The sequence below is a fragment of the Patiria miniata genome, unplaced genomic scaffold (genome assembly GCF_015706575.1).
Source record: "Patiria miniata isolate m_02_andy unplaced genomic scaffold, ASM1570657v1 HiC_scaffold_24, whole genome shotgun sequence".
In the NCBI taxonomy this organism is placed as follows: domain Eukaryota; kingdom Metazoa; phylum Echinodermata; class Asteroidea; order Valvatida; family Asterinidae; genus Patiria; species Patiria miniata.
In genome coordinates, this window is record NW_024037063.1 from 9,620,981 (window position 1) to 9,639,569 (window position 18,589).

The 18,589-nt window shown below is 39.2% G+C and overlaps 1 protein-coding gene and 1 long non-coding RNA gene across 2 annotated transcripts; both read right to left on the reverse strand.

Moving 5' to 3' along the window:
• Positions 1-2,223: 2,223 nt before the first annotated feature.
• LOC119731907 lies at positions 2,224-4,254 on the reverse strand. The gene is made up of 3 exons (XM_038205192.1): positions 3,934-4,254; positions 3,148-3,472; positions 2,224-3,065 (listed from the first exon to the last, which is right to left on the reverse strand). Exons 1-3 carry the CDS (start codon positions 4,252-4,254, stop codon positions 2,224-2,226), a joined length of 1,488 nt encoding a protein of 495 aa, XP_038061120.1.
• A 10,169-nt stretch (positions 4,255-14,423) lies between these two features.
• On the reverse strand, positions 14,424-17,590 carry LOC119732562. The gene is made up of 2 exons (XR_005271564.1): positions 17,035-17,590; positions 14,424-16,803 (listed from the first exon to the last, which is right to left on the reverse strand). It is a non-coding gene; the product is annotated as an uncharacterized LOC119732562 (long non-coding RNA).
• Between the last annotated feature and the right edge of the window lie 999 nt (positions 17,591-18,589).

Below are 18,589 nucleotides of genomic sequence, written 5' to 3' on the forward strand. Positions count from 1 at the left end.
TTACAATACTTAACTTTAGTATTAACAATTACAGAAAAACATAATAAACCATTAGATTAATTAGTCAAATATATATGCGATTGTGCTTGAGCCTTCACTTGACATAGTGCGTACATTATCCCTGTACGTGTAAGTAAACACCCCCAAAACATAAATCTTCACTTTGAAAAGCTGCAAATAATCTTACTAAATCACTCAGAATACGATAAATTATAACCATGAATAAATCAACAAGGCTTACCGATTGTGTTGGATCCGAAACTACAACATTTGGGACTTAGAAAACCTGATAATTTTACATTTATTTGGGGAGATAAATTTGGTACACGTTCATAGTTTACGAATCATCGGAATCATGAAGAATTTACACTTTGACCTTACAAAATGCACCATATCACAAGAGGGCGCTATTACGAAAGTACGGGAACAATTAACGAACAGTTTTACAGCAACAAACTTATTTCCAATCAAAGGTATGCGTGATCATAAATTAAAGTTTAGAAAACACTTTGAAATAACAACTATGATTAAACCCAAATTAAATTTCACAACTTGCCGCTACATCCCCAGCCCCATGAACTGACTCGATCTGTTCATTATTCTACACCTTTAAGCGGCACACTTCAAATTTCAAAGCATCAAGGATTAATTAAATGCACCACAATTTCCAAATGATTGTGATTTTGAAAAACATGAATCACATTCAGAGTCAACTTCTTTGATCATTAACAAATCACGAATGTTCACTTGGCCAGAGTTCAATCACAAATGTTCATTGATTGATGAAACTTCACATGCTGTTAGCTCTTTCCAAGAAGCAAAGCTTGGCAATGGGGCGCCTGAGGTACTTAGTGCCTACTCTCACCTCGACCTGGCGAACTCGTCCCTCCTTATCTGGGTAAACTTGCATCACTCTGCCGAGAGGCCACTGTCCGCGGGGCTCGTTGTCAGCAGCAACCAACACAAGGTCATTCACCTCCAGGTCTCGTCTTGGCTGGGTCCATTTCTGACGCTGCTGCAAAAGTGGTAGGTATTCCCTCTTCCATCGCCTCCAAAACTGGTCTGCCAAGAATTGCGCTTGACGCCATCTGCGCCGCCCATACCCATCTTCCTTCGCAAATACCCCTGGTGGAGCATTGGAGCTTGGTCTCATCAGAAGTAGATGGTTTGGAGTCAATGGCTCTGCGTCACGGGGGTCCAAGCTGAGCTGTGTGAGCGGTCTCGCGTTTAAGCCTCCACTTCAGCCATCACGGTAAGTAGCACCTCATCACCACCTGTTCTTGAAGGAGATTCTTGAGAATTTTTCGAATAGAGCGTATCATCCGCTCCCAGACTCCTCCCATGTGACTTGCCGTTGGTGGGTTGAATTGCCACTCAATTCCTCGTTGATGAAGATAGTCTCCAATCTTCTGCTCGTTCAGTGATGTAATACTCTCCCGCAACTCACGCTCTCCACCCGTGAAGTTGGTACCATTGTCGCTCCTGATCTTTTCTGGTGTACCTCTCCTGCTGATGAACCGCCGAAAATTTCTATATGTACGGCCCTCATCGTAAGACACGTGAAGACACATCCGTATCTCTCGACATGGCTGCGTCCTTGTTTTATGTAAAGTGGACCGAAGTAATCCACGCCCACGTACGTAAAGGGGGGCTTCTCTGGAGTGACTCTATCTGCTGGCAGCTCACCCATCAGCTGTTGACAAAGGGGTGCATTTCTTTTCTTGCAACGGAAACACTTTCCAATCACTCGCCTCACTGTAGATCCTCCCTTCAGTATCCAAAATCTCTCTCTTAGTGACGTCCATGTCATACCTGCCCCTGAATGACCAACCTTGAGATGATGATGTTCGATCAGCAGCCTCGTCACCTGGTGATCGCTTGGCAGGATAATCGGATGCTTGATGTCATGTTGGATTGGCGCATTCTCAAGGCGTCCACCTACACGGAGAATTCCATCCACCAAAATGGGGCTCAATTTGTGGAGCGCATTCGGAACTTTCTTACTCTTCTTGGTGGTTCTTCTGTTGTCATCTGCATGAGCCTCAAGTTCAGCAATCTCCTTACGGAACGACTGACGCTGGGTGTATTTGACGACTTCTCTCTCTGCTCTCTGCAGCTCTGACAAAGACAGTCTCCTACAACAGAATTCGCTGGCATCCCGTCTTCCCTTGGCACGAGCATAGAGGTAATCTCTATATCTTAGCAACCAGGCAACTCCACGCTTCATTTGACTCCAGGATGAGTATCTAACTCCTGTACACAATCCTTCTCAACTATTGAGTAAGACTGGACAACTTTCTTCACCTCAGGATCACTCTGCAGAGTATCGGGTAGTACATCTGGGTAGGGCCCCTTGATTACAACAGGTGGGAGTGGCCAGTGTTGTTCTTCCTTCAACAGGAAATCAGGTCCGTTCAGCCATCGTTGGTTCTTGATCATGGTGTCTGCAGTCAATCCTCGTGAGCCATCATCCGCCGGGTTACTGGCTGTGTCCACGTACCGCCACTGGGATGGGTCATGTCCACTCTGTATCCTTGAAACGCGATTCGCAACAAATGTGTGAAATCTGCGACTCTCATTCTGGATGTACTGAAGAACTGACGTGGAGTCTGTCCAATACACTGTCTCCGTGATAGGCAGTCTAATCTCTCTTTGGATCAGCTGATTCAACCTCACCGCCAAAACTGCAGCTGACAACTCTAGCCGAGGAATGGTGACCTGTTTCACTGGACACAATCGGGCCCCTCTCCATGACAAATGCGCAGTGGATCTTTCCATGCACATCAACAACACGCACGTCAGCCTTGGTAGGTCATCCAGCCATCGCTTCCACCTCATCATCTCGCATTCCTCCACCTTTTCATCCCAGCCACGCCCCTGACGACAGAGATCCTGAAGAAGAATTTTAACTGGCAGGATAAATGGTGCGAGGAAACCCAAGGGGTCATACAATGAACTTACAGTTGACAAGATGCCCCTCCTTGTTGCGGGCTTGCATTTCACAGCTGCTTCGAACCCAAACTGGTCAGCCTCAACATCCCATCTCACGCCTAAGGTACGCTCCACTGGCAGATGATCAAAATCCAACTTAACAACCGATGGAGCTCTCTTCAGCAGGAATGGTCACCAATACATCACGACTGTTACATGCCCATTTGGTCAACCTGAATCCTCCTTTGGCTAATAACTGGATAAGCTGACTGGCTAACCTGATGGCTTCACTCTCTGTCTTCGTTGACACAAGACAATCATCTACATAGAAATTCTCCCGAACTGTGGTGACGGTTTCCTTGTCAAAGTTCTCTCGGTTGTCTTCAGCTGTCTTTCTGAGACAAAATCCGGCACAGCTGGGTGATGATGTCGCACCGAACAGGTGCACCAGCATCTTATGATCCGTTGGCTCCTTGGAATAATCTCCGTTGGGCCACCAGAGAAATCTCAGGGCATCGCTGTCATTATCAGGCACCTTAACCTGGTGAAACATTGCTTCAACATCAGCTACCAGTGCAACAGGCTCTTCTCTAAATCTCGTCAGTACTCCGACTAGATTATTTGCAAAATCAGGTCCCTGAAGCAGCTGGTCGTTCAACGATACACCCTTGTACTTGGCAGCACACTACTCTAAGTTTGCCTGGCTTTTGTGGATGCAGCACTGGGTGGTGAGGTAAGTACCACACCGTGTGACCTGTTATTGCGGTTTCTACACCATTGGCAAGCTGCTCATCAGTGGTAGTCTCAGGCATGACACCCTGGGGACTTGATGAAGATATCTCTCTGGCATAACCTTTCATGAAGTAGACATCAAGGGTCTTCTTATATTTCTCATACAAGCTGGGGTCTCTTTGGAATCGCCTCTTCAATGATTGTAGTCTTGACTCTGCAAGAGGGCGGTTGTCAGGCAAACATCGACCCTGAACGCCACGGTAGACCAACCTGGTAGTGACCATCAACCTTTGTTACAGTTTCTGTCATGATGGTCCTAGCTCGTTTGTCTTCCACCGAGTCAGCAACTTCACCATCAGCCATCTTGCCGCCGAAGTCCATTTCCCAGAATTTCTCAACTGTGCGTAGCAGCAAGTCATCTTCAAGCAAAACGTGATTTACTTTGAAACTGAACTGCTTCTCGGTAGTCGCTGTAGGTCCCAGCAAAGTCCATCCCAAGAGAGATCGAACAGCATATGGCTCCTTCCTCCTGCCACGTCGCTCTTCAAGGACCCAGAAGACTTCCGGAGTGTCTCCCCCAATCAGTAACATCACCTGACGTTCACTGATCGCAGGAAAGTTTATTCCCTGTAAGTGTGGCCACTGGGTGACGTCTTCTTCTCTTGGGAAACTTCTGTCTGTAATCGGTAATTTGTCAACAGTCCACACCTTGGGTAGGTCAACACTCTGACGTCCCTCCAAGTCTTTACTGTGAGGCTAACTTCAACTCCAGTCTTCTCACTGTGCTCGTCATTGACGGTAGCGAGGGTGATGTTCCTTTCTATGCCTTTAAGGCCTAGTTGATCTAGCAACCTTCTATCGCACAGTGATGTATCACTCCCTCCATCAAGCAGTGCCCATGTTTGAACTTCTTTGTCCTTTCCCTGCACTCTGACTGGGACAACTCTTAGGCACACTCTGTTCATGGAAGCTGCAGTTGCGTTTACACTTCCATGCTGTCTGCTCTCTGGCTTGCTTGTAGTGTGACTCTGGTTCTTGTCCCCAGCCCCAGATGCAGGACTGGAACTTGGATAATTGGCACCTTCACCTTTTGAAACTCTATCATTTCTGTGCGGAGGATGTAACAGTGTATGATGCCTCCATGTACAGCTACTGACTTCACATGTTGATTTCAGCATACAACCTTTAGCCATGTGCCCAGGTCGGAAACAGTTGTCGCATAACTTGTTGCTTCGGACGAACTTCAGCCTATCGTCATAAGACCTTTGCTGGAATTCTCTGCATTCCTCCAACATATGTGATTGGGAACAGCAGCGACATTTCGGCATATAGTTTCCTCGCTGAGGACGACTTCGTCCATTTGTTGTCTCTCCTACCGCATTAGAGCCTTGAGTAGCAAGCGTGGTAACCTTAGCTGGTTTACTCTTGAAGCTGGGATGTGATGTCTTGTCTGCTCGAATATTTGTCCCAATATTCTGGCCAAACATGTTACTTGCTATCTTCGCCTTTTGCTCGATGAAGTCAGTCAGGTGTGAGAAGTTGGGCTCCATGTTACCCTGACAACTTGAAGATATATCATGTCTGTGGGGGAGTAAGGTATGCTTTTTACACAGAGGGGTTCTTGGTTACATGGGTCGGAATCAAGGAAAAACTCACGGAGACAGATTCTACGGTAGTATTCCGTGAGATCTTGGTTGAGCTCTGCCTGATTCACAGAACGGAGAGTGAAACAAAAGTTAATACCAGTGGAGAGAAGTTTATGTTCAGCGTCAGATATGGATGAGGAGGAAGATTAACTACGGTATTGGAAGGGGGTGGTTAGTTGCTCTTTTGGAATTTCATATCAATGATTTCTCCAGCCACTGTCGTATAGTTCTTACTCCATATTTGTAAACTTCTTTTCAAAAACAAAATTACATCATACATTATAGGTTTTCTTGAGCATACTTCCCCTTTATTTGCCAACTTGAATATGTTAAACTCGATGCTATTTTTTTTTCCATTTTGGCTAAATTGATTTTTTCAATACTCTCGTAATTTATTATAACAAAAAAATCCAGCCTTCTTTTTACCTAGTTCTTCAGTTCAAACTCACCAGACTCGTGGCTCAGCTAAAGGGTTTTTTTGTGTGTGTGAAACCAAGTAGAACTGAGTTTTTTAAAGAGAGTGTCTTTCATAAAAGGGGACCTATGCTGGAATGGTTTAAATACAGACCTTAAACAGTCAGCCAGTTTTTCATCTTTTTGTAAAAAAACTAAAGAATTCTATAACTGATTTATACAACACTTAATATATTTGCATCTCTTTATATTTTATTACATCAAATTTATTGATCTCTATATATCTATTGCCCAATCTCACTCATGCATCACATGTCCTTGTCCCCATTTTTTGTATGTACTTTTGTCCTTTTGCCAGTATTTTCTTTTGTTTTTGTCTGCATAGGGAAGGTGAACAAAACGTAATTGCTTCTCCCTTTTCTTACATGTTAACACTACTTCATTATTTATTCATTATATATTGCTATAGACAAAATATTTCTTTTTGCAGAGTATGATGAGCATTGTTATCACATTTTCAGTGATGTTGACATAAAATATATGAATCTGAAATGAAATGAAATGAAATGAAATTATTGATTGTGCCAACAAAACTATGAAAACACAAACACAATCAATAGTTCTCCATTAATTAGTGAAACAAATAGTCCTATAGCTGATGATGTCTTTGCAATTGTACATAAAGTTAACATTCACCAGTCAGAAGAGATAAACGTGCAACAACTATGATTAAAAGCTATGTAGGCCTGCCCCGCTCGGGGTAGGTTTCAATTCTGAAAAATGAGCAAAGGTTATGCACACATTAGTATGTTGCATAAAACTGGAAGATGGACTTTATTCATTAGCTGCTCATCAAGGAATAGCTTCCATGATGCAATCAACACCTTGATTGCATTAACAAGTTATCAAACAAAATTTAACATTCAAAAAGTCTACGTATTAATCATGTTCAGTCTAAAAGAAATGAAACTATATCTACTTGAAGCAAGAAATATTCGTATATAAGTATGGCTGGATTTACATCAGCTTATCTCAAAGAAACACAATTACCAAATGCAATGCTCACATAAATCCTTAATCTATACTTTGTTTCTTCACTGAGTCAAGTTGCTAAATTAACTAAACCAAATAAAGAGTGAAGTCAACCTCATTAAATATGCACAAGAAAATTAGGTGTTCTTGGCCCTACTAGTTTTCATGTGGTTTGGTCAGCAAGAACTCACAGCTGTTGTCATAAACACACTTAAAGTTAGAGATAAACAACTGCTTAACGCTACCAGGGCTTGTAGTCACTGACCCGTGAACCACCTGGGCACATCCTGTCCCTTCTACCCTTTGCCCGAATACTAATGAGCTAGGGCTTGGTTCCTGGAATGCGTGACTAATCTACTGCTAGGACCATTTCCTGTCCAATATACTAAAGTATAGCCACATACTTGCAATATAAAAATGCATGGTCAAACTCTACTAAGTTTTATCAGAAAAGTGGCAATGGCAAACAATAAATTCAACCTTTCCAAAAAGTTCAGAACAAGTGGAAGAGCTACTAAATTACACATTCTTCAACATCCTAGAAATACCTTCAAAGTTTGAGAAATTGCTCTCATCAATTAACGTAATAATCTGGCATCTCTGAAAACATATCAGCCTTCTGAAAGGTTCTTAAACTCAATCAAAAATCTAGCATCTTCTACTGAAAACTTAATGAATCTACTCAAACTTTCCAGAACTATAATCTAAATCTTTGTGTGTCCTGCTTCTAGTGAAACTATCATTTGGGAAGTTTCAGAAAAACACAAATCAAAGTTCAACACTTCTCAAGTTGCTCAGGTTTCTTTCAAGCCGAATGTTAAACCAAAAATCACTTGGTTCTTAAAAGACCATAAAGTATCAATTCTACAATCAAGTAAATACAACTCAGTCTAAAGTATGAGATATAGAAATGAAATGAACATACCTGAAAAATGAGCAAAGGTTATGCACACATAAGTATGTTGCATAAAACTGGAAGATGGACTTTATTCATTAGCTGTTCATCAAGGAATGCTTGAGACACAGCCAAGGTGAACAAAGGGGGTGAAGTTCCATTTCCTGCTGGGTGCCTTAGCCAATCAGAATGAAGTGACCATGGCAACTGGGTCACTGCCCAGCTGACCAGCTGTACAGGCTAAAAGTGAGCATGTGCTAGTCACATGAGCATGGGGAAAGCACATGAGGCAAGCATAAGGGGAAAGACTATTTTTTTTAGTGGGGGTAATTTCCTTCAGCTCTCTGAGAGGGGCACTACAGCTAGGAATAATTATATTTCAAATCCCCACTAGGAAAATTGCAAGTATTCAGTGAATACTTATGAATAAATGGATAATAATCAAACTAATTAAGAAAGAATACTCTAAGAACTAATACTAAAATTGACATCTAAGGAAAAAATGTAATCTTTTCCTAAACAAGTAAAAGTTCAATATCGGTGTAAAACAATAATTTACGATAAAGGCAAATTCATAAAACAGCAATATGATTGATAAAAAAATCATAGAGAACAGAAGGGAATTCGGGAACTCGCCTATTTCAGAATAAAAGGGTATGAACATGACTGTCCGCAGGCTGAAGTCAGAATGCCCTCAATCACTTACATGAGGCCTATCCAGAATTCGACAGGGCAAGAAGCTAGGTCGACTTCAAGACAAGCGCAGTATCTAATAGTTGGCCACAATTAATGGAATAATTGACGGAAATGGCTGGCCAACCCCTGCCAACCCCCCAAAAGGGAAAATTTGGTGTTGTGACATACATATTTGAAAAAAATGCAGGTGCTTTCTTTAACCTTTTTTTCATTTAATTTCCAGAACTGCAGCAGGCACAACAGATGAGTAAGTTGCCTTGTCTTTTCTTAATTTTCAACTGGGGAACAGTTTTATGTCCTTTTCAGATTGGTACACATACTGCCAAATGGTACTGTACGTGTTTACTGTCATCATTGTGTAAACCATGAACTTGAACATTTACTGATCGTTTCCCATCATATTCATGCATGTATACCAACAAAACCGGCTTGTGAAATGACAACTTGAAGATATATCAAGTCTAAAGTGATGGAACACGATTTTTGGGGAGTAAGGTATGCTTTTTACACACAGGGGTTTGTGGTCACATGGGTCGGAATCAAGGTAAAACCCACTGAGACGGATGCTACGGTAGTATTCCGTGAGATCTTGGCTGAGCTCTGGCTGATTCACAGAACGGAGAGTGAAACAAAACTTAATACCCCTGGAGAGAAGTTTATGTTCAGCGTCAGATATGGATGAGAAGGAAGGTTAACTACGTTATTGGAAAGAGGTGCCCTTATAAAAATCCACCATAGATTTACTGTACTTAACGCTGCAATTAAATTGAAGTTACACTGCAGTAAGACTATAATATGAATACCTAGGTCTACTTCATTTTTACCTTGATTTAACTAAAGTAATTACTGCAGTAAAATCATGGTGTTTTGGCCGAAATTTCTCAATTACTACAGTAAAACTACAGTGATACTGTGATAAAACTGTGATTTTACTACAATTAACTATGGAATTATTGCAAGTATACTGTGGTAAAACTACAGTTTTACTGTAGTTTTGATGACTTCATATTTACTATAATTTAATTGCAGTTGTATTGTAATTTACTTCAGAAGAACTATGGTAAAATTAAAATATACTTCATTTTATCACTGAAAGATAAAATACATTATTCTCCACGAACACACGGCTGGCTGAGTTTCAAACTCTCTGTTAATCAGCGGATGGTTGCTATGGTGTGGAATTAGTAAACATATTGATTGCCCAAATTGCAGCTGGCCATCCATTGCTGGCATCAAGCCAAAAGTGCTGTTAATAGGCAGAAGTTGATGTAACTTCCAAGGGAGATATAAATATTGATACAAATGTGATAAGTCCAAGCGCGCGCACAGACGCACTACGTACGTACACGCCGTGGATGAAAGGCCAGTTCGGCGTAGCTTTTTGAGACCGCAACAACAAAAATAAATTTCTCCTGGAATAAGCGTTTGTTCGCTTACATTCCATGGATTTTTCGTTCACATTTGAACTTCGGTTAGTGAACTTATGATTTGCAAATGTTATGCTGCTGACTTCAGTGACCTTTTGGGGAGTGGAGACGGCATTTACGTATATCCTACGAGTACGACCATACAGCTTTTACAATACAAGATGCCTCGTCAGAACGTCAGCCCAAGCGATCCGCTTGCTTTTCGACATTTCATGCGATTTGTCACAGCCGTCCAAGGTTTCCAGAACATGAATTCTCAGCGTTATAGGCCTAGGCCTACTCGTACTTTTTGGAATGCTGAATCACCACTGGATTATGTCAGCCGTCCATGATTGAAGCTTGTGTAGTCCTACTTGAATCATGGCCCGTCATAAGTTTACGGACACCGAAGTCCAGGTGCTAAATCAACGGCCATGACGGTGCGTTCCAGCCGAGTCCGGGCGGCGCATCCCCGCCCAGCTTTCAATCCGCCCCGGTGCTGGTGGCTGGTGTTCTCAGCATGCTTGACCGCGGCTACGTGTCGGCCTGCAGTACAGTATGAACGCTGGATCTTTGTTCTTCACGACCCTCTCTCGAGATTTCCCGCTTCGTGCACTGGCTTGGACATCATGCTCAAACATGCCATGCATGATGGAATTCAAGGTGAGAATTTTCCAATCACACAGCATTTGTTTTGGGCCCGTTTGTTTGTTGTACTGTGCAATATCGTGTGAAGTTTTTGTTCACCGTTTCTATGATTTTAGTTTTAACGCTAGGCTTCAATTATACGCAGCCAGCGGTAGGGCCCTATCGAAAGTGCGGAGATCGATCAACATTTGATTGAATCTAATTTCCTTTCATACCTCCATGGTTTGACCTAATTTGGATAGTTGAATTAATGATTTTGATATTTAAACTGAACAAATTGTCCAATATGTCTGATGAGTTTTACGGCACATTGAATGTAATAGGCCTATCACCATGATCACTCAGACGGGGCATCGGTGTTGACGTCGGCATAGGCCTAGGCCGATTTGATACAAATTCGATCATTCGGGGACCGTTAAGCGCGATAGTTAAAATGCCTATCCACTGCAAGCTGAAGGCGAATCATGGCGATTAGGCATCACTTGATCACCGAGGCCTTAACTTTGGTAGCCTACTGAGTCAACTTTATACCTGGGTAGCTTAATTGTTTGCCATAATTAATAAGCCTAGGCCTACATCCTGGTTTCCTGAAGCCATGACTATGAGCATGAGCTTTTCTAAGTGTTCAGTTGACTTGTTCATTCACTTTTGCAATTACTTCCCTCAACGGAGATACCTGGTCCCTACTTCATTTTATTTGAAAAAAAAATAATTATTGAATTTTATCAATAGTTTTGTTTTTGCAGCCAGCCATTTATCATCATTAATAGGCCTTTGTTGGCCCTATATATATTACATGTTGAGGCATGCAGTGGGGCTTGTTTTGTTTTCCTAACATATAGGACTAAAACTCATGAAAAAAATAGCAGGCGCTAAGCCCTAGCGCGTATTCAGTTATTTCATTTGTTTCATTTGTATTTGTCTCAAATCGTGGCCAGAGTGCAAATGTAACCGTAAAACATAATAAGAAGTAAATGAATAATAAATAAATAAACTAACAAACACACAAATAAAAAATAAAAATTAAAAAAAAACAAATCCAGTAAGATACTAGAGCTAAAACAGCCCTGGGCAATTAATTAATTTTTCAGACTATTTCTAGTCTGACAAATGTTATTGTTCTCCAGCTAATTTGAGCCGATCTTTCGGCATTGGTTCCTAATACAATAAATAGGGGCCCGGGGCCTATAATAACACCGCGGTGCAACCTGAGCAGTTTTTAGCCAGTGCATGTAATGCCAATTACATAGTTATAAACATAATCATGATGATATTAATGGTAGGGCCTACACAATTAAATGTAAAGACAGCACTTTAATGTAAAGACAGCACTTTAATGCAAATTAAAAAAATAAAAAAAAAAAGAAGAAGAGGAGTGACGGTGTCCCCACTGGCATGATTAATCTTGACAGTTCCTAAGATAAGATAGTACTTCCACATAAATGTGCGATTTTGGCCAAACATGACTTGATCGCTGTTTGTCAGAGCAGCTGATTTCGGAGCAGGTTGGCAGATCTGAGATCACTGGATGGGCACTATCTTAACCTATTTTGAAAAGGCATGTTAATTGTTAACCCAAGGAACTTGGCCAAAGAGTCCAAAAACGCAGTAGGCTCCGCTTGACAATGTGTAATTAACCTGCAACCTTGTATGATTGCAGCAAAATGCTAGATTCTTTTTCACACAATTAAGGGGGACCTATTCATTCGAGGTATAGTTTCTCTCCTGTTTAGCTTGACATCCTTTTCTGTCACCATGGCCAACTTGTGAAGCCATAGGAATTTATACTAACATTTAAAATTATAATGAAATACTATACTACAAACTTTAATAATTAAATAGTAATAATTTCTACTAATGCTATAACAGCGAGGCTTTATCATAGACTTGTGCACAAACCTAAACTATCACCTAATCCAAGTTTACCTCTTATCTTTTCTTCACGAAATTTGGTGATTTTCTCGAGCTAGATAATTTGCAACACAAACATTCCTTGTCCTAAGGGTCGTTCTAACAATAGTGTGACTCCAATTTGTCACCCCCACATGGCATGTTGCCAAAATCCAGATGTGACTTGCCAAATAAATTTTAAAAAGAAAAAAAGAACCTGTCGCCCATTTGTGGGATGCTGTAGATTATATAATAATAATGTTAATGATGATAACAAACACCCTGACAAAACAAATAAAATAAACACCCCAACATCCCAACAAACAAAAAACCTAACGAACACATAAACAAAAAATAAATAAATACATTTAAAAGATATGTTTGCAAAGGATAGCTGCTGCTTTGAGTATTTTCTGTTGCAGGATGCAAGGGGATAGCACACGCTACAAATTGGTTTGGGACCGGTACTCATACCATCGAATGCTCTTCTGATTTGCAACATAGAGGTCTTCCAAGGTTGGACATCTTGTCAAGTTTGGTTGGTACTGATCGTCCAGCAATTTTGCCAGTTTGGCGTCCAGATTATAAATTGTTGCCTAAAGGCGAATATCAGGAAAATAACTCTCAACAGGAAAATAGCTGTCAACAGAAAAAGCGGCAAACTTTTTTGACCATGACCTATTAAATTCTATGGACATCCATTTCAATTAAGTTGACGCGATTTAAAAGCATGATGGCATTGAGGAGGATAATACAACATAAAGTGTACGCTAAGTTATATGATCTGTAGACACATACATTTAACCACACGTTGCGCGTTTACGTGCTTGACCCAGATCTTTAGCAGCCCAATTGTACTATTCATATGTAGGCCTACCTGTAAGTTTAATAATATTTCCCATTGTCATGTTAACGTTGATGCACCGTACTTAAGCCTCCTGCTGGTTATGATTTTTCAAAAAAAAAAAAAAAATTGGGCTTCAAAAACAAGGAACAGATAAAGCTGGTTAGAAACATTTCTTGACATGAAATGAATATTGCTAAGTAAATAACAACTTAGAACTTTCTAAATTGCATTCATGCTTTTGATGTCATTGTATTGGGTTGTAGGTTGTACATAGTCCTGGCTTTTTTGTACTGTATTTTATTTTACATTGAACACGAAATACTCATCTTCAGGTAACAGTTTAAATGACTAACTATAGCTATACATTGACTGTTTACATTTAATAACGGCTACTTCAACAAGTTCATTGTTTTAAGGGGATTAAATTAATAATTGTACTTTTGGAAGATAACATAAACAATTAAAAAGTAAAAAAAAAAAAAATGTATGCCTCCAGATAATTTTGCTCCAAAAACTGCAAAGAAAACTTGGTCGCCTATTTGGGGGCCGGAAGGGAACTTTTTCGATCTTTTCCACCAGGGTGGGTTTCGTACTGGCTTTTCGCCTTTTTCAGGAGCAATAATAGCTAATTTGTTTAGTTCACGTTAGTGATACTCACAATAGGAAGTTGATATGTTGGGGATATTTCCCCTTACGGATTTAGATTAGATCTACCCACGGGAAAATAGTACATTTCGTCCTCTTTTTGTCCACGAATGGTTTTGCCACTTTGTAGGCCAGCTTAGAAGGTAACCACTAACATTTCCCCCTTTGTATCAATTGAATCTATATCGATCAGGATTGGTTTGAGAAATATATAAAAGTATTTAATCAACATTTGTAATCAGTTTTACCTCTTTTGACAACGTTATCCAATGATCAAGTTGTGGCGTATGATTATAATACCTAACTTTGTAAAGTGTATTATTATTATGCATGTTTAATTTTCAAAAATTTCAAAGAGGCAGCTTGTGGTGTTTAGGAAGAGTGCCAAAGATTTGTGGCAAGCATGCCGATGAGGTTACAGCATTAATGATGTTTGCAACATTAACTCTTTAAAAAAAAAAAAAAAAATGGTAGCAGTTCGACTCTATCCTCAGTTGGTAATAGTCATACACAACTCCAGTAATACCCTGACGCTAGTATTTGTTTCGTTCAGTCTTTCTCTTTTCGGGTTCTACTCTTCGGGGTAAGGGTGTGAGGGTACTGCCTGTCGTCCCATGGAGCGCGCGTTGCGCGTTTGGCGAAGTTGGCTGGGAGCGACGGACAGTGCCTCAATTCAAACTAAATAAACAAGTTGGGTGAATAGTTCTTAAGTAAAACCTTTGAATTTGGACGTTAAACATTTAACAAGTTGTGTTTAATCTTTGTAAGAAAGTACGCCAAGCACCCATTTGTACTGATGGGGCATGCCAACCGTATCTACGAGCGGTGGACCAAATCGGTGTGCTTTAACTACAAATAACTTCTTGAGTAATATAGGCATATAGTGCCCCGTTTTTAGCTTGTTTAAAATGTTTCTAAGGCAAATATCTTTTAGCAAATAGGTAATTATTGGTATGTTATAGCTTGTTAACGTATTTACGGACATTTAATACAGTTCAACATAAATTAGCGGCTCAAAAAATCTATGCCAGAAAAGTCAAATCAACTCTCACTGTGTGGTTTTGTGTGTTGTCTGATAATGTGGATTTATTTTACTTTTATTATAATTTTATTAGAGATTAATTGCATACTTACTGTAGTAAAAATACTATAGTAATATTAAAATAAAAAGGGGGTTTTATTATACTTTTATTATAATTCTAGTAGAGATTAACTGCATATTTACTGTAGTAAAAAAAAAGTTTACTGTAGTGGAATTGCAGTTTCACTTCAAAAACACTGTAGTAATTTACTTTCAGTTTATTGCATTTTTATTAAAATTTTATCGTAGTATTTACCCCATATTTACTGCAGTGGCAACTGTAGTTTAGGCGCTGTAGTACTTCAATTTTACTACGGTAATATGAACATTCACTTTTGGTTTATTATAATTCTACTGCAGTTTTAGTGCAGATATTACTCCAGATTTAGTGCAGTAAAAATGAATACAAGTATTGTAGTTGTACTGTAAGTAACTCCAAAATCACTACTACATTTCTTTTGTGCAGTTTACCACGACGTACACTACATGTATATCTTCCAGCAAAACTGCTTCATTTTCCGATGACCAGTGGACAACAACATTTTATGGGCAAACTAACTTAAAAAAACGTTAAAAGGACACATAATAAAAAAAAGACAAGACTTTTTTTTCTTCTTCATGTGCATCATCCTATATTTGTCACACAAATAAAATAAAGTTTACATTTCACAAGTTGAGCAAATACATGTACATGTACTTGAATAAAAATGTATCTTCACTTTCAGTTATTTGTTAAATGAGCTAAAGAACTGTTTTTAATGCAAAAAGTGTTCAAAGACTGTAAATTGAACTTGTCAAAGGGTAAAATAAATTGAAAAATATAACGAAGGAGTTATCAGCTCATACTTGTGTTACACATGTTATCTGCAAAAAGAAGTTAAATAATAAACATGTACATGTCCGTCAATGTTGTGGCACCTGGTTTATATGGCACCTGCAAAAAAGTATTAAATACATGTGCATTACTTTTACTAAAATTAACATATTTATGATGTTTAAATGACATGTCACCCTAAAAAGTGCAAACATAGACAAATCATTTAACTAAACATGAATCAAATGTTCAAAAATGCATACACAAGCATTTTTCTCAAACAGGAATGCACAGGTTTTTGAAGGCAATTAAAATATGGTCTTATCCTTCAATTAAGCTCAAATTTTGTCTTTTATCTGTATCTTAGAAAAAGGACTTGTTCACACTGTACAAATCCATGCACACAATGTATGCATCCAAGACTGTTGTATAAAATTAAACCTACATGTACATGTATATCGAGTTGATAACAGTAAACATTTTAACCTTAAAAAGTTATGAACAGGAAAATGAACAGCTCAAAAAAGCACAGCTGAATACACTTAAGTTTGGGTTATTACAAAGGGGATGGTGCAGTCTTTAAACACAACGAAGCCCCGGTTTTATTGTGACAATGTTTGCCACAAAAAGTACATTTGTCTGTGCAAAGTGTCTTTTATAATGAAAATGTGCCATCTATCAACAAGAATAGTTTTCAAAGTTTGAATTTAAGGGTTGTGACTGTAAAAAATTTAAACCAAAAAAAACTGCCCACAGCTTACATGTTATTGAAGTAATACGCATATCATCTGCATAGCCCTTTAAAAGGTAAAATTATGAAAATGTACTTCCAGCATATACATGTTTTTTCAGCTTGCCCTGAAATTGGATATAATTTATTGCTAAAATTTCTTTGGTAAGTTTGTTCTTGCATTGCAAAAGTAGGATGCAGTGAAATCTTGTTGTGAAATATCTCACGAGCCCAAGTAAATTAACAGAGTAACAAACACATGTACAGTATGTATGGCTGAATGGAATACCTGGATTGCTGTGGTTTATAATACATGTTTTTACACATCACCAAAATGACCAAACTTTTGTCAAGGATTGGGGGATAAGTTCTTGCTGCTAATGCTGTACGATGTATCTGAAATGAAAAAAAAATACACACAAACAAATAATTAAAATATTACACAAACTGGGTCCAATTTTTTTCAATAATAATTTTCCTAGTCATTCAGTTTAAACGTTAACATATGCTTACAGCTAATTTAATATCCAGCATGTCGTGATCCAATTGCAAGTGTGGGGTAGGACAGCCATAACGGAATATCATCAACAAACTGAATAAAAGCCAAACGTGAATTTGTAGACTTACCGCATACAACAGCTTGTGATTGTGACGCGTGACTCCGTGAGACAAGAGTCCTGGCATTTCTCCATGGTCCAGGCATATCATGCCAGGCATCATCATGTCTATATAACTCTTAAGCTCCAACATGTCCATCGATCATCCCCATCCAGTGTATTTCTACATGCTAACCATGTACAGGATGCGTGTGCACATGAACAGTAACTTATGTCCACATCAGGCATGCACATGTCATGCAACTATATCCATGATTTTGACCCAGTTTAATTCAACTTTTCTGGCCTCTTGCAAAGCACTGCAGCACTGTTGCAACTGAATGCAGTTTTCAAATTTTCCACACTGACCGTTTATCTGGTATGCAAGGTCATTGCGTAATGTGACTTGCCCATGCTACACTATGCATGCTGTGTGTGTGTGTGTGTGTTAGGCTAGGCATGTAACATGATTCTCTTGATGATGTAACATGTGGACTGTTTCCTGTTTAGCTCAATAAACTGTGTTGTGCAGATATGGTGCTGTAGCATATTCAATATTGCATGGTTCAGAATGCGAGTGGTAGATTACTCCATGGTACCTAATTATTTGGTGTCCCTCACATGCAGTTCGATGTATGGAGATCATGCGGTTTTGTCAAGTCTCGATCCACAAGGCATATCATTTTTGGAAACATGACTACATGTACTTAAGTAATTCGAATGGCTTTTTTTCTCTGCTGAAAATTAGTACACGTTAGATTTGAAGAAAATACATGTACAAATACACGTAAAAACTGTTACAAGACTAATATGTATTGTGTTAAAACTATAGTCCTAATGCACAGATCGCGGAGACCACGGGGCAGTGTTATGTGCACCACGATACTTGAAGGAAAGTCCGCTAAATGATTAGTTAAGGACGCTGAGGCAATAATTCAAAATCAGAAACAAAATAATTGGAAGCGGAAGCAAAAAGTTTCACTTCTCAAATTGGAATATCAAATTATTTTAATTGATGTCTGATTTTATATAAACAAGGCAGAATTAAATGAATGACAATCAGTTCCCACAATGGCAAGTAGTGTGTTATATGAAATAAACCAGTGTTACAGGAGCTAGGGTATAGAATTAGCGTGGTCTATAATTGTCAAGTAACTTAAATTCCAGTACAAAATGCCGTTATCTTTAACTCAATACAATCCTGTTTAATAGAATGCCCTTTGACTTTTATTCACTTAAGTTGAGTTTCACTAAAGTTCCTAACTGTTGCTTAATTTCCTTAATTTCCCTAAATATATTTCCCTTACAAATGTCCTTTATAAATTGCTAAATTTCCTCAACTTCAAATTTCCCCGAACGCCAAGCTGGGTTGTGTTATGGCATCAGACTCGCCAACCTATCCCACAAAATATTTTATGGAGCAAGAAACCAAAGCTAGGATTAGACATACAACAGTCACTGTAAATTACAGACATGAAACAGTCACCGAGTACGACCATGTGATTCACTCACGAAAGTTTTCAACAGATCGAGATGACAAATGAACCTTAAATTACTCTTTTTTCCAATCAACACATGAACTCAAG

Coding starts and splice junctions, on each gene's coding strand:
- LOC119731907 (XM_038205192.1), bottom strand. CDS start 4,254: ATGTTACTGATTGGGGGAGACACTCCGGAAGTCTTCTGGGTCCTTGAA. Junction 3,473..3,933: donor AGGTTGATGGTCACTACCAG/GTTGGTCTACCG, acceptor ATGTTTCACCAG/GTTAAGGTGCCTGATAATGA. Junction 3,066..3,147: donor CAGGTTGACCAAATGGGCAT/GTAACAGTCGTG, acceptor ATCATCTGCCAG/TGGAGCGTACCTTAGGCGTG.